The following is a 16673-nucleotide window of genomic DNA, read 5'->3' as shown; positions in this document are numbered from 1 at the left end:
GTTCTAGGCGACGGGAGCTCTGGTGTGCAGATGGCCGAGATGATGATCCACGGTCGGACGTTGGGAGCCTGGATGGGCGGGTGGTTCACGTTCAGATCATCAGGAGCTCGGATGGGTGGGCGGTCAGGGCCAAAAATAGGGGAAGGGAGATCAACATTTGCATGGGTCATACAAAAACATGTGATTTTTGGGTTGACTACTACACGTGATTGAATATTACGAGTACATACGGTATTGATGCCCAGTGGAGGGTGGCCATCTCTTAACGTGCTTCCTCTGCTCACACCTAGAGATGCTCTTGGCTGCTGTACAGGCAGACGAGGTTGCCACATTCTATCCCTTGCACAGGTGGACAAAGGGGTGCTCCCAGTACAGGCAGAAACTGAGTCACACCCGGCCCTTGGACAGGCGGAGAAGGAGACGCTGGAGGAGCTCAGCCAATCTTTTTGGTGACCATAAGAGACAAAGATACATTGCCGACATTTCAGGCCTGAGCCCTCCTTCGAGGAAGGGGCAGAATGAGCCAGAAGCAGGAAATCTCCGAATTCAAATGGCGCTGGCTGGGGGAGGAATCCAGACCAACAAAGGGTCTTCATTAGATAGGATAAGGGGGAGGGTAAGAATTCATCGTGTTATATACAAATGATGTTTGATGTTCCCCTGCCTTCGATGAAGCTGCACTGTTCTTCACCGATCTCTGGTTTTAATTTGTCTTATTCTGAGCAGGACGGTTCGAAGTAGAGTTTTTGTGAAGTGGCTTTGTTAAACTGTGTCGTCCACACTCTGTTACTGTTACAAGCCCAGAGGACCCCAAAACCCAGCAGCAATAGATATTCACCAAGACAAGTGGTTACTTAAACAAAAGTTGCTTTTAATTATCTTTAAACATGAAAACAGAAGCACACTTTAACTTATCTCTATTGTCTTTTTTAACCTCCTTCTAATTCTAAGCGCATGTGCGTGTAATGATGTGTAAGTTCAGAAAAATTCTTTGATTCACAGTCCAATCTCACTTCTCATTTCTCCAAGTTCACTGATTGCAGGCAATTCTTATACTGTGCACAGAATTTAATATGTATAAAGTTCACCAGGCTTTGGTGCTTGAAAGGTAAATGGTTACTGCTCAGGAAGGTTCTTGTCGGTTATCAGAGAGAGATTTTTTTTGTTCCAGGTCATCCACACTGATTCCTTTTTAATCGCCATTCCAGTGCATTGCTGACGAAACTTGCCCTTTCAGGGTTCTCCAGATGATAACCTCTTTCTTTCAGATCACCACAGATTGTCTTTTTGTTTCTCTTATTCCAAACATTAGATGGCCAGTCCTCTCCTCTTGCATGAACCACAAGGGCTTTGACCAGGTCTTCCAAAATGGGGCTTTCCATAAGCTTGCCAGCTTGTCCTGTTCCAGTCCCAGCTGCTTCTGCTGGCTGTAACACTATACAAGTGATCTCTGTGTCTCTCCCTCTCTCTCTGAGACAAATCCTGCTTGCAAAATCACATAACCCTCTTAGAACAACATTCTCTTCCAGATAATCAGTGGCTCCAACAAGATATTTCATCTGTTGCCTTTGGTAAACAACAATCCATTAGCGGTCTCTTGAGCACTCTCCAAGCTCTTGCGAAAGCTCTAAGACCCCGATAAGTCTAGCATGGGGCAGAGCTCCAGTATTTTTAAATAAGATCTGTTTTAAAGTGTTTGTATGTGACTTACTCTAACAAACCTTTCCCAATATATATCCCCAAAACATATCTATATACTCTCTCACACTGTCTTTAAACAGTCTTCTGATACTTTGCCGCTGTTATATATTCTATTCAATATGATTTTTAATTTCTCTACACCAAAATCTTCTAGTGTTTCCTACAGTTCAACCGGAATGTTCTCTGGTCCTGATGATTTCCGCTGCGAGTCATGGACTATCACAAATGCAAGGGGAAACAGAATCAATGCAGCAGAGATGTGGTTTCTCAAGTGAACGCTACACATGCTACCATAAATAAACGAAGGAGTTCTACAAAGAACGAAAACAAAACGCCCATTACTTAAAGGAATCAGAAAACATCAATCAAAATTCTTTGAACACGCCTCGCGAAGAGATACTTTTGAACATTTCGTCACAACTGGAAAGCTGGAAGGAAAATGAAGCGGAAGGAGAGAGAGAATGAAGCATCGCGGTTTGGGACACGGGAGGTTACGACTACAATTCGGAGGGCCAGGGACTGTGACGGACGGAAAGATGTGATCGCCCACGCCGAATGGCAAGGCACCCGAACGAAGGTGCGAAAGGACACAGGGAAGGGAGAGACAGAGCTGGGTGGAGGGGAAGAAGTGAAGGGGAGGGGCATTTAATGAAAGCTAAAGAACTCGATATTCAGTGGTTCTCAACCTTTTTCTTTCCACTCACATCCCACTTTAAGTCATCCCTATGCCAACGGGGCTCTGCGATTAGTAAGGGATTGCTTAAAGTGGTCTGTGGGTGGGAAGGGAGGGTTGGGAACCACTGCTCTAGACCAAATTGTTACTGAAACATTTGGCTTGAGAAAAATGGTCATTTGGCCCATTTCCTTTGGAGCGATGAAACCGTGCACATAACGAGTCAATGAGGGACAATTAAAACAGAGGTTTTCAACCTTTTTCTCTCCATTCACATCCCTTACTAATCACAGAGCACCGACAGCATAGGGAATACTTAAAATGGTGTGTGAGTGGAAAGAAAAGGTTGAGAACCACTGTTACATATCTTTGTCTCCTAAGGATGCTGAAAAGACCAGCTGAGTTCCTTCAGCATTTCTGTGCTTTTACTATAATCAGTCTCTGCAGACTTTTGTGCTTCACAGAGAGGTAGACACATCCTGCTGCACACAGGTGGACACCTTAACTCCACGCAGGCAGACATGGACATTCCCCCAGAGACACACATGGCCCACCGCCCCACCACAACACGCCACTCACAAGAATCCAGCCGCTCCTCCAGGAAGGCGATCTGCTCGCTTAGGGAGTCGATACGATCCAGCTGCCGAAACTGGGAGATTAAATACCGGGTGTTTTCTGGGCTCATCGGATCATCCAGGTACATCTGCTCAGAAACAGCCAGGATCAGCTGTGCAAATGTGCTCAGGGTCCATTCCATCTTCTGGGAGGGAGAGAGGAAGGAGACAAGGATCAGTGCTGGAGTTCCACAGGAGCGACTGCGAGCCATCTGCTGGAGCTCCGTGGTGAGGACAGAGAGATGGAGCCATTTCCTGCAGCTCTATGCTGGGAACGGGGAAGAGATGGAGCCATTCCCTCTAGCTCTGCACTGGGGACAAAGAGAGATGGAGCATCTGCTGGAACTCTACACTGGGGGCAAGGAGAGATGGAGCCAATCTCTGTAACTCTACTCTGGGGATAGGGAGAGATGGAGCCATAACCTAGAGCTCTGCACTGGGGCATTAACATACCGCAAAGTGCCTGCAGATGTAGGTGGCCTGACTTTCTTCCTGAGATGGTGTTTCCTCTTTCCCTGATTTCCAGAATCCACACTAAGGAACCATTTACCCCATTCCCCTATCCCCAAATCTCCAACAGAGGTCAGGGTTGACCCTTTCACCACGATTTAACCCAGTTTTCCTTTCCCACTCTGCCTTGACCCTCCTGCAGTACAAAGGCAAAGGTGTTCACAGTGCCCTGGGGGTGGTCTCACCAGCGATCTGTACTGAGGCACTGAAATCTTCCTTCCCATGTTCCAGCAGCCACCCCCACCCTGATGTGAAGGCCAAGATGTCTCCTGGTCCTCTCCTGGCTGGGATGTTCATTCGGGGACCCATAATGACAGTGCACTCTCCAGCCCCATGAACCCACCTGCTCCAGTTGCCCCAGCCTATGGTGGAACTCCTCCAGTTCATTATCTACTCCTTTGGGTTCTGCAAGGAAAATTGGAAAGTTGGAATGAGAAGGGGTGCAAACAGGAGGGACCTTCACACAGCCCACCCTGCTCTTTCCCTGGTCCCAGTGCTTCCCCCAATCTCACCTCCATCTCCTCCCCAACAGTGCTCCCTCCACCCTTTTCTCCCTCAATGTCCCAGGTTCAATCTTCTCCCTCCCCACCATCTTCAGTGACCACCCTCTCACACCCCACAACCCTTCAACAACCCACGAATCACCCCCCACCCTTCAACCTCCACTGACCATCCCCACCCCTCAATGGCCCACCACCCCCTCAACCTCCACTCAACACCCACCACCAACCAATATCCCCCTCTAATTGTTAGTGAGGCCAAACTTGGAGAATTGTGTACAGTTTTGGTCACCAAAGTATAGGAAAAGAATCAACAAATTGGAGAGAGTGCAGAGAAGATTTACTAGAATGTTGCTGGGGTTACAGGGTCTAAGTCAGTGGTTCTCGACCTTATTCTTTCCACTAACGTTCCACTTTAAGTAATCCCTATGCCGGGAGGAGTCACGTGATGGAGTAGTGGCCGGACGGTGAACTCCAGCCCTCTCCAGAAAAGTCGGGAAAAACAAAGGAAAACACAAAGGCACAGAAATAAAAGTTACAGAAAAGTGAGTATAAAGGTGGAAAGAAGATGGCGACAAAAAAAGAAAAATCGAAAGCAACGGTAAGAAGAGAGGAAGAGAAGACAAAGGAGGAAAAAGGTGAAGGCCTTACCTGTCCGAAGAGGCCCGCTGCGGAGAGAGAAACCCGCTCCCTCAGGTCGGTAAATAATGGACTACAAAAATGGCTCGCAGAGCCGAGTAAAAGTGCGCAACCGCGCATGCGCGATGCGAATGAAAAAAAAACACACCGACGGGAGGGGGGACCAGCTGGGGAGTCGATCTCCACAGCCGGCAACGACAGCTGCAGAACACCTGCAGCAAGAAGAGACCACAGAAGACAATAGAAACAAGAAAGAAGAGGAGGAAAGGGCACCAAAGAAACAACAGATGGTCAACCCACCCAGAGGAAGAAGAAGAGGAAGAGTACAGTGAAATAGAAGAAGAAAAGAAAGGCAAGGTAAAGGATATACTTGCTCTTATTAAAGGATACATGGAGTCATTTAAAGAATGGCAAACACAGGAATTTAAGGATTTAAGAAAAAGAATAAACAACACAGAAGAGAAAATAAATAAAATGGAGATGACCTTAACAGAAATGGGAAAGAAAATGGACAAGATGGAAGAGCGGGCAGTAGCAGCAGAAATGGAGGTAGAAGACTTAAAAAAGAAATTGGAGAAATCTAATAAAAAAACTAAAGAGACACAAGAACTACTAGCTCAAAAAATAGATACAATGGAAAACCATAACAGAAGAAATAACATAAAGATAGTGGGCCTTAAGGAAGATGAAGAAGGCAAGAATATGAGGGAGTTTATAAAAGAGTGGATCCCTAAGACCCTAGGATGTCCAGAACTACAGCAAGAAATGGAAATAGAAAGGGCACATAGAGTATTGGCCTCTAAACCACAACCACAACAAAAACCAAGATCTATTGTAGTAAAATTCCTAAGATATACTACAAGAGAAAAGGTACTGGAGAAGACGATGGAAAAAGTAAGAGAGGGCAACAAACCACTGGAGTATAAAGGGCAAAAAATCTTCATTTATCCAGATATAAGTTTTGAACTCCTAAAGAAGAGAAAAGAGTTCAATACAGCAAAGGCGATTTTATGGAAGAAAGGGTATAAATTTATACTAAAGCATCCAGCGGTATTGAAAATATTTATTCCAGGACAACAAAACAGACTATTCTCGGATCCAGAAGAAGCACGAAAATTTGCAGAACAATTACAAAAATAGACTGAGGGATGAAGACGGGTAATGAGAGTTAAAATGATCACGATTGATATGTATGTGGGTAAAGACAAAAATAGACTGAGGGATGAAGACGGGTAATGAGAGTAAAAATGATCACGATTGATATGTATGCGGGTAAAGAGGTATAAGAGTGAATAGAGACAATGAGCATACATGAATGTATCTGTACTTAGAGGAAAATATAGATAGTATAGACAAGAATTAATAAGGGAAGGTAATGGAATAGAGAGAATAAGGAGGGAATTAAAAGAGTGACCTTTGTGACATATGAAAAGTGAAATCTTTTCTGGGGGAGGCGGGGTGGGGGGAAATAGCGGTCACTGCAAAATCAGTTGACGCTTGCGAGTGGATTCGCAAATCCAAATGGAGAGGGGAGATGTGGTTGTCCTACAAGGGATAAAGGACAACTCAGGAGGTGAAGGGGAGATTGGGGATAAATAAGATAGAAATAGGAGAATAAGGAAAATGTTGGATGTTGTAGGAATGTTGTCTTATAAAGAGTTGAAAATAAGAAAACAGAAATGGAAAAGGAGGAAAGGTAATGATGGAAAAACGGAAAGAGAAGATAAACAAAATATAAAAGGGCTACGCTGAACTATATGTCTTTAAATATTAATGGAATACATAACCAAATTAAAAGGAAGAAACTACTAAATTTAAATGAATAAATGTATTCCATTAGAAAAAATAACATATAGGTTAAGAAATAATATTGAAATATTCGAACAAGTATAGGAGCTTACATTAAATACAATAGCGAAAACCTACCGGGGACAAACATTACCTAAGTTGATGGAAGGAGAAGGAAAGAAAAGAATGGACTCAGTAGAATTTCTGGTGTAATTTTGTTGAATGACAACATTGTCTGACTGGGTTAATGCAACCTAGATTGTATACCTAAAATGGATGAGAGGGGGGGGTGGGGTGGTGGTTTGGGAGGAAAGGGGGGGTGGGGGGAGAAAAAGTCACTGTACATGTTTGAAAAAGAAATAGTGTATATCATGGCTAATGTGATTTATGGTGTGAAAAATAAAAAATTTAAAAAAAAAAAAAAGTAATCCCTATGCTAGTGGTGCTCTGTGATTAGTAAGGGATTGCTTATGGTGGGATGTGGGTGGAAAGGGAAGATTGAGAATTACTGCCCTTGACCCAATTGTTACTGAAATATTTTGCTTGAGAAAAATTGTCATTGGCCCATTTCCTTTGGAGTTCTGAAACCGTCCACATAACGAGTCAATGAGGGATGATTAAAACAGTGGTTCTCAACCTTTTTCTTCCCACACACATCCCACCTTAAGCAATCCCTTCCTAATCACAGAGCACTGTGATTTAAGTGGGATGTGAGTGGAAAGAAAAAGGTTGAGAACCACCGGGGAAACATGGAGGGGGGCCACACAGAGAGTGGTGGGTGTGCGGAACAAGCTTCCAGACCAAATGGCGGAGGCAAGCTCGATATTAGCATTTAAAGAGAAGTTGGATCTGTACATGGATGGAAAAGGAGTGGAGGGTTACGGGGTGAGTGTAGGTCAGTGGGGTTAGGTGGGAGAAAGTGTTTGGCATAGACTAGAAGGGCCAAGTTGGACTGCTCCTGTGCTGTAATTATTATGTTTATAGTAGTCCATCAGCTCAAAAATCTTATGTTGTGCAAATTTTTTTTCCTGTGACAAAATATGTGCAGACTGAATGCTTGTACAAATGTAAACTTGAGATAGTTTCAAGATAATTTTGGCACAGTTGATCTCTCATGGCTAATAAACCTGTGTTGGCATGTTTTGGATTCTACAAAGTAACGTATTTAGTTAAGATTTTATTCTGTACTTTGAACTACTTTGTTCAGTTTGTTGTTCCATTAAATAAAACATCAAAGAGTATTTCTTATATTTATGTTATGCAATGTTGAAATAAATTGATAACAATAAACACCCATCAATTCACAGATGATTGTTATTTGTTATTTGTTGAAGTTGCTGGAAATGGTTTAATCAAAACTCATTCAGTGAAAAGTGAGTTGACAAACTATCCAGATGCCTCATGTGAAAATCTTCATACACAGCACAACTTATATCAGTTTACAAAATATTTGACATAAAACTGCACAGAACAACATATATTTTCAATGTATAATTATTAATTACTATATTATTTTAGGTAACTCACCTTTTGTCCGCTGATTGCAAAGCGTGTGTGTGCAAACGTGCACAGCTTAAAGGGAACAGCACTGCCAACCTAGCCTCTGTGGACCCTCCACCCAGCCTCCATTCACTACCCTCCACCAACCCTCCAACTCCCATGGACTCTCCACCATCTACTCACCCTTCACCCCCACCTCCACCATCCATTGACCCTCCATCTCAATCTCCACTGCCCACTCCTTCAACTTCCACTGACTCTCCACCTCCATTGTCCTGACCACCATCTCCACCCTCCCACCCTTCAGTGACCCTCCATCCCCTCAAACTCCACTCACCTTCCACCTCTCAACCTCCATCGACCCTACAATCACTGATCACCCATCCCCCCACACTCCAACCCTAAACCTCCACTCAGCACCAACACATCACCCTCCAGCTCCAGCCCTCCCATCTAAAGAAACCCCGTGTTCAGCCCCCACCCATGGGTCATAAAAAGAGGTATTCCAGGTGGTGGGTTGAGAGAGGGGGCAGGTCTGCCACTGGCTCATGGTAGGAGGCGCTGCTGTGGTCTTGACGCTGGCATTATCACTCCCGGTACGTGGATCATCCCTGACAACACAGACCAGGAATAATAACGGACAGAGACAGACCTGTCCCAATTACATCCAGACCAAGACTTGGGGACACCACTCCAGGGGGCAGATCTGTGGGAGGTAGAGGGTCAGAGGGAAGAGGGAAAGGAGGGCGATGAGAGGGAGGAGGGAGACATGGAGAGAAGGGGAGAGAGAGTGGAGTGGAGTGCTCAAGGGCATGGGAGAGGGAACAGTGAGAGGAAGGGGAGAGGGGAGGGGAGAGAGAGAGAGAGAGAAGGGAGGGGTAGAGGAAGAGAAAGAAGGGTGGAGCAGTTAGGGGAAGGGGCAAGGAGATGAAGGGGAGAGAGGGGAGAGTGGAGAGAGGGGCAGGGGCAGGTAGAGGGAGGGGGAGGGAGGCGGCGAGGGGGAAGGGCGAGGGGGGAGGGGAGGGGTGAGGAGGAAGCATGGGCACCTCCCATACCACCCACGCCCCTCCGGCCAATCCTGGTGGGGACACACTGACCTGCAGGGGATGGTGCTAAACTCTTGCAGGTTGTTCCATCCGTCAGGAGCTGGAATCCCAGACGGCACCCACATCGGTAGCTGCCTGGCGTGTTCACACACAGCTGGTCGCATGGCGACATGGGCGAGTGGCATTCATCAACATCTAGGAAAGGAGAGAGAGGGCAGTGGATGGAGGGGGCACTCTTCTCTGTGGGGTGTGACTGAGCTCAGGCATCAACCTGACCTATCCTGACCCAAGATAGGACGCCTCATCACAACTCACATCCACAACGCGGGATCCTGGCCCCGCCCACGGATCGTGGAATCCTGGCCCCGTCCCCAGATCACAGGATCCTGATCCCACCCCGCGAACAGATCATGGGATCCAGGCCCCGCTCCTCAACCGGATTACGGGATCGTGGCCCCGCTCCTCAACCAGATTACAGGATCCCGGTCCCGCCCCACCACCAGATCGCGGAATGTTGGCCCCGCCCCGTGAACAGATTGCAGGATCCTGGCCCCGCTCCTCAACCGGATTATGGGATCCTGGACCCACTCCGCAACCAGATTACGGGATCCTGGCTCCACCCCACCACCGGATCGCGGAATCCTGGCCCTGCCCCGCGAACAGATTGCGGGATCCTGTCCCTGCCCCGCGAACAGATTGCGGGATCCTGACCCTGCTCCATCACCGGATCGTGGAATCCTGGCCCCGCCCCGCGAACAGATCGTGGGATCTTGGCCCCACCCCACAACCGGATCGCGGGATCCTGACCACACCCCACCACCGGATCATGGGATCCTGGCCCCGCTCCGCAACCGGATCGCGGAATCCTGGCCCCACCCTGTGAACAGATCACAGAAACCTGGCATCACTCTGTCACTGGATTATGGGATCCTGGCTCTGTCCCATGCCCGGATCATGGGATACAGGCCTCATCCTGCAACTTGGTCCATGGGCTCCTGGCCCTATCACACGATGTGGTTCCTCGGCCTGTCTTCCACTCAGGCCACGGGCATCTTGACCTGTACCATGTCCTAGCCACAGACTCCTCACCCCCTCTTGTGACCGGGTCCATGGGCTCCTTGCCCCATCCTGCAACCAGATCATGGGCTCCTCTCCTCATCCCATGATCAGGTCCATGGGCTCTTCGGCCTGTCCCGCGACTAGGTCCATGGGCTCTTCGGCCTGTCCCGCGACTAGGTCCATGGGCTGCAGCCCCCTCCTGCAACCGGGTTCCTCGCCCTGCCCCGCACTCAAGCTATGGGCATCTTGCCCCCTCCCGTACTCATGTCACGGGTTCCTTGCCCCGTCCTGTGATGGGCTCAGTGGGTGGATTCTGAGGGTTACCTGTGGAGCAGGAATGGCCAGACCACCCTGGGCGACAGGCGCAGGTGTTGGGTCGGATACAGGAGCCACCATTTCGGCAGGACCAGGTGCACACAGCTGGAAGGGAAGAAAGGGAGATGAGAGCCAGGGCTCCAGGGATGGGGTGATGGGAGCTTGGAGATGGGGTCTAGGATCACTGACTATCACCACCACTGCTGCCATCAGTGCAAACACCCCATGGCCTGGGGCATTGACGGCTGGAGGAACACCTCAGGCCATTGGGTCTCTTATCCCATCCCCCAGGTCACAGGGGCCTTGAGGCATGTCTCCCACCTCGCGGAGCTCTCTCCTCACCTTCCCCCACCACTTGGGGCTCCCTCCTCACCTCCCCCCACCACGGGGTGCTCCCCCTTCCCCCACAGCAACTCTCTGACCCACCCACAACACACTGCTCCCTCAATGGCCCTTGCATAGGTGGCACTCCCTCCACTCCACCCCTCCCTTCCCACAATGCAGATCTCCCTCCCATGAAATGAAGCTCCCTCACCACCCCTCCCATGAAGTTGAGCTCCCTCACCACCCCTTCCATGAAGTGGTGCTCCCTCACCACCCCCACAAATGGAGCTCTCTTACTGTCCCTCCCTCAAAGCAGAGCTCCCTTACTGCCTCTCCCTCAAGGCGGAGCTCCCTCACCACCCTCCCCTATGACACAGAGCCCCCTCACTGCCCTCCCACAGTGCCTCCCTGCTCACAGACTCACGAACGTCGCAGGAGGATGCGGTGATGTGCGGTCGCCGCCAACCGGGGCAGCACCGAGGAACCAGGGTATAAATGGTTCTCTGCACAGTCCGGGTCCCGACCCGATACGTGGTCCTACGGGTGGGAGAGAGTGGAATGTTAGATCTGAGGGGAAAGGGGAGGGGTGAACATGGGCGAGGGATGTAGAGAGAAGGGGGAGGGAAGGAGAAGGTGAGCAGGGTAGGAGAGGGAGGGAACCGAGAGAGGGTAATGAGAGGGTGGTGTGGAATAGGTAGGGAGGGTCCTGGATGGGGAGATGTGGAGGTGGTTGGGGAGGGGGGCGGCAACTGGGAGGGAGATGGGGAGAGTGTTGGGTTGGTACATCCTGGGTGTACCAAAGAGGGCACGGGTCTCACCTGTAGGTGCTGCAGACAGTCTGTCCCTGGCACAGGGTGAGGTAAGGCGTGTGTTCAGGCTGCAGGAAGGTCTCCGTTTTCACCTGGGGCAGCCCCACCTGTCGCTGGGAGCAGACCCGCCTCCTGCAGGGAGTCTCAAGATGAGGGGTAGGCCATTCCCACTGTCCTGGGTCTCTCTAACTGGTCCACACCACATCCAAGCTCCCAACATCATGCCCCCCAACTCTCAATATCCACCCTCATCTTCTCCAACCCACACCCCTCTCACCACCCACCCACTCCTCCTCTCCCCTCTTCTACCTACCTCATGCCCTCACCCCTTCATGCCACTTCACCACTGACCCTGCTACACTCTCAACCCATTCCCATCCCTCCCTCTCACCCATGATACTTACCCCCCTTTCTGCTCCTGACCCTACTGCTGCCCCTAACCCACCCTCCTCCCTCACCATCACTCACCGGCCGTACCTGTGCTGGGTGGCCTGAACCAGACCATGGGCCAGGAAGAAGCACAGGGTCACACAGAGAGCCCACCTCATGGCCGAGGGTCCTGCTATCTGGAGTGGGGGTCGTGTCCTTGCCCTGCGTGTGAGAGAGAGATCAGGGCCTCAGTGTGTGGGGCTCTCTGTGCCCCACCTTCCCTGAGTCTCAACTCCCCTGCTTTGGCAACTCCAGGGATCAACACTGCTGCCATGTCCCATCAGTTCAGAGTCAAAAGGTCAGGGGATGGAGCAGTAGATCCACCAAGGAACATCATGGCCAGTACTAATCCTGGTTTGATGGCTCACAGGGCCGTTCTGTGACCCAACACGCCAATGGCATCATGAAGAAAGCCCATTAGTGCCTCAACTTCCTCAGGAGTTTGTGGAGGTTCGATGTGATGTTGGAAACCCTGGCAAATTTCTACAGAGCTGTGGAGGAAAGTGCGCCGACCGCCTGCATCACCGTTTGGTAATGGGGATACCAATACCCATGAGCATAAAGCCCTGCAAAAGGTAGTGGACACAGCCCAGGACGTCACAGGCAAAACCCTCCCCACTGAAAACATCTGTGGGGAACAATGCCATCAGAGAACAGCCACAATCATCAAGGACCCACTCCACCCAGTACGCGCTCTGTTCTCACCGCTGCCATCAGGAAAGAAGTGTAGGTGCCACGAGACTTGCACCCACCAGGTTCAGGAACAGCTGCTCCCCCTCCACCATCAAACCCCTCAAGGACAAACTCAATCAGGGACATTTAAGGACTCTTACTTGTGCACTTCATTGATTTTTTTTCCCCTCTCTGTGTTGCACAGATCCCATCTGGCAACAGGTGGACTGGCCTGGATCAGACTCTCAGGGTCTCAGACTCTCAGGGTCTGCAGACTTTTGTATTTTATTGCACAAGTACAACCCGATGAAACAGTGTTCTTCCGTCCGCGGTGCAAAACACACAGACACACAATCAGACACAGCACACATACAGTCAGACAGACAATACACATATAGGACAAGTGTAATTATCTATATACATATAGATAAATAAAAATTGTTTTGGATGGATAAGAATCCACTGCGAAATCTCTTTGAGGGTTGCCCACCCTAAAGAAATCCTCCTCCTGCCCTCTTCCAAGGGAGTTCAGCCACAGCCTCTCTCCATGCTCCCCACCTGCACTCCTTGGGGCTCACAACCTCTGCGACCCACTCACCCCCCACCCCCACTCTGATGTTTTGCCCACACCTCGGGGAAGGGCTCTGGCCCCAAAGAGTAGGTGATACAGCTTTACCTCCCATGGACGCCGAGCTCGTCCTGTATTTCTGTGTTTCGGCTACAACCATAGCATCGGTAGACTTTTCGGTGTTTCACTGGGCTGGACTCCTGTTGGAGTATCAACAAGTTGGCAGCCCTGGGCAATATTCGCGGAGAGGGAGTTATCGTATTGGCCCAAGGAAAAAATCCTCTCCTTGGATGCTGCCTGGCAGGGGGTTTCCCCACGACTCCAGTGTGCACTTTTCACCCTTCCCCTATTGAGACATCACACACCAGATACACAGAGAAACATGTTCCCGATTTCACTCTCGCCGAACCAGCTGCCAGCATCAGGAAGCCCCGGGCTTACTAACTGGGTCAGTGGAGGGCGATGCATGGGATGTCCCAATGTGCAGCTTTTCTCTCCCCGCAGCCGTGTATCAGCCCCCACACTGATCCCACCGCCCCACTCTCTCCCCACAGCCCTATATCAGTCCCAAATTAATCCCTATGTCTTACTAAAGTGAACAGTGCCAGTCGGGACACGGAGAGGGGCAGCATGGGCGAAGTGGGGGGTGATCATTTTGAAGCCCCATTGGGTCAGGCAGTCCTGGACCGGAAGAGAAGCAGAAACCAGAGACCGGGCGCCTCCAGGGATCTCCCGGGTCCGTTTGGGCCACGTTGAGGAATGCGGCCACACTCTCACCTTGTGCCCTTGCTGCTCTCCACGCCCCTCGGCTAGATTATTCCCACCAGCCCATGTCTCGTCCCCACGGGGCGTGAGCCGTCAGGTTTCCTGCCAGATGGAAGATCGGAAATCTTCGCTGCTGCAGGAAATCGCTGCAGGCGGATGGACGAGACGGAGATCCGATCTGCCCAGCTCTCCGCCAGCCACGGCTCAGCTCCACAAGGCAGCCGAGTCCTGGGAGATTCGGCTCACAATCAGAGGCAGGAAGAAACATCAACAATAGGCGAGGGGACCCCACCCCAACGAGCTCGGCAGAACCCAGCTCTGCCAGAGGGAGGGGGGGCACTTCTCACCCGGCCGGCTTGTTCGTGGAGGGCGACTTCCAATCCACTTGGTCAGTGCAGAGGCACCCACGTTCATGGGCAGGGAGTCACATATAAGCCTGTATGTGAATGGGAATTGTTACATTGCGGGTCAGGGAATGATCTGCCTCCCTCTCTCTCTCTTCCCTCCTTGCCTCTCATCCCTCCCCCTCCTCCCTTTCTCCCTCTCACCTCCCAGCCAGGCTCTTGCATCGCGCCTGCCCACCTGCCACTCTCACTCCCCTCCATTCCTTCCTCTCGTCCCCCCCAACTTTCTACCCCGCTGTCATCCGACGCCCTTACCTCTCATTTCCCCCCCCCTCCATTTTCCTCCTCCACTCCGTCGCTCCCTCTCCCCTCACTCCTTTCTGACCCTCCCTCATTCCCCCTCTTTCCTCCCTCCTTCTTTGCCTCTCCCCTCACCCCCCCTCTCTCTCTCCTCCCTCCTTGCCTCTCCTCTCAACCCCCTCTCTCCTCCCTCCCCTGCTCCCCTCATTTCCCTCCCTCTCTCTCCTCTCCCTCCACTCTCGCTGTCCTTCCCTCCCTCCTCCCCATCCTCACCCCTCTCTCCCTCCCGCTCCGTCCCCGACCCTCCCCTGCCTCCATCTGGTTCTCCCCCTTTCTCTCCCTTCCTCTCTCTTGACCTATCCACCCTATCTCCCCCCTCTCCTTCCCACTCTCCCCCCCACCCCCGTCCTCGCCTTCCTCGCCTCTTCCCCTCACTCCCTCCCTCCACCGCGTGCCCTAAGTGCTTCTTACCCCGCCGGCCGGACCTGGGCTGCCTCAGCCGCTTCTTTCCCTCGGCTTCTGACGGTTCTCTCTGGTTCCTGTCCCTCCGTCTCCGAGGACCCGAGAGCGGTAGCTGCTGGCGGAGGGAACCGATCACTGGGGGACTCCGGAACAAGTTGAGCTCGAAGCTTCGGCGCTGTTGAGAGTGGCGGAAACTTTTGACAACAGCGAGAGAGAGAGGGGGGTGGGGGGGGGGGTGGAGGTGGGTTGAAGAGGAGGGGTGGGGGGGGTGGAAGTGGAAGGACTTGGAGAGGAGCGAAGTGAGGGGGAGGAGCGATCGAAAGCTTGGCAGAGGATGGCAATGGATGGAGCAGGCGTTTGGGACTCGGTCGACTGGAACATCCCAGGCTGCAGGCGCTGTGGGCAAGTTGGAAGGAGCACCGTCTAGAGCCCTCCTGTTACCGGGCACTGAGGGGCTGAAACCCCTCAACCAGCAGAGGGTGGGGGTTAACGGATTTGTGCTAAATATTAATCTGTGGGGGCAGTGATTCTCAACCATTTTCTTTCCACTTCAGTATTCTTTATGCCATTGGTGCTCTGTGATTAGAAAGGAATTGCTTAAGGTGGGATGTGGGTGGGAAGGGAAGGTTGAGAATCATTACTCTAGACTCAATTGTTACTGAAATATTTTGCTTGAGAAAAATTGTCAATCGGCCCATTTCCTTTGGAGTTCTGAAACCGTGCACATAATGAGTCAATGAGGGACGATTAAAACAGTGGTTTTCAAACTTTTTCTTTCCACCCACATCCCACCTTAAGCAATCCCTTACTAATCACGTCATTTTTAGGTGGTCAGAGTACCCGACTGTAAAGCCGCCTATTCTACCCCAATGCGGCTGTCAGGTGACCGCCTGAAAGTGGAGAACCCGCCTAGGAGGAGCACTGACCTAACCTACCTCCTGTAGGTATATTCTCCGGCTCGGGGGATTCCCCCCCCCTCCCCCCGTTGCACTTGAAAGCAGCAGTGGAACCACGGCCACAGTCCGCAGGAGCCTGCGCTTGCTCGGACACGGCTCTCCTTCAGCTGGCACGTTTAGGTGACAGAAAGGCATCTTCTCCGTGGCCACCTGAACATCCCAGCTGCACTCCTCCAGCCGCATCTGCCTGCGCATTATCTGCGCCTGAGCACCTGAAAGCGGCTACAGAGCACTTTTGTCTTCGGGAATCCTTAAAATGGAATATGAGTGGGAAGAAAAAGGTTGAGAACCACTGGTTGAGGTGTATATTATGTATATTTTCAGTAATTTTGTGGTTTTGGAAGCAAACACATGACAGCTGGCAAATATGGGAGATGATTTCTCTGCAAATTCATTGCTGAGTGGAAGCTGAAAACCAACATAAAAATTAAAACTGAATGGTTCATTGAAAACTAAAGTCAACAAGATATCAGCAAATTGGAGGGCAGAGAAGATTTACTGGAAGATTGTCTGTATTACAGGGTCTAAGTTATAGGAAAAGGTTAAATGAGTTAGGTCTTTATTCTTTAGAGCGTAGAAGGTTGAGAGAGGATTTGATTGAGGGAATTAAAAATTATTAGGGGTATAGATAGAGTGGACATAGAGAGGTTTTTTTCCTTTAAAAAGGGGGAGATACAAACGAGAGGACATGAGCTGAGA

At 50.6% G+C, this 16673-nt stretch overlaps 1 protein-coding gene across 1 annotated transcript; it reads right to left on the bottom strand.

Annotated features, from left to right (window-relative positions):
• Window positions 1–904: 904 nt before the first annotated feature.
• Window positions 905–16169, bottom strand: egfl7 (EGF-like-domain, multiple 7). The gene is made up of 10 exons (XM_069915617.1): window positions 15954–16169; window positions 15028–15452; window positions 11947–12069; window positions 11488–11610; window positions 11094–11206; window positions 10355–10450; window positions 9023–9166; window positions 3842–3903; window positions 2954–3134; window positions 905–1917 (listed from the first exon to the last, which is right to left on the bottom strand). The coding sequence occupies exons 1-10, from the start codon at window positions 16167–16169 to the stop codon at window positions 1862–1864; spliced, it is 1539 nt and encodes a 512-aa protein (XP_069771718.1). The 3' UTR covers window positions 905–1861.
• Between the last annotated feature and the right edge of the window lie 504 nt (window positions 16170–16673).

This window comes from Narcine bancroftii, chromosome 2, assembly GCF_036971445.1.
Source record: "Narcine bancroftii isolate sNarBan1 chromosome 2, sNarBan1.hap1, whole genome shotgun sequence".
In the NCBI taxonomy this organism is placed as follows: Eukaryota; Metazoa; Chordata; class Chondrichthyes; order Torpediniformes; family Narcinidae; genus Narcine; species Narcine bancroftii.
The sequence above is the reverse complement of the archived record's forward strand: the minus strand, read 5'-3'. Positions and strand labels throughout refer to the sequence as shown.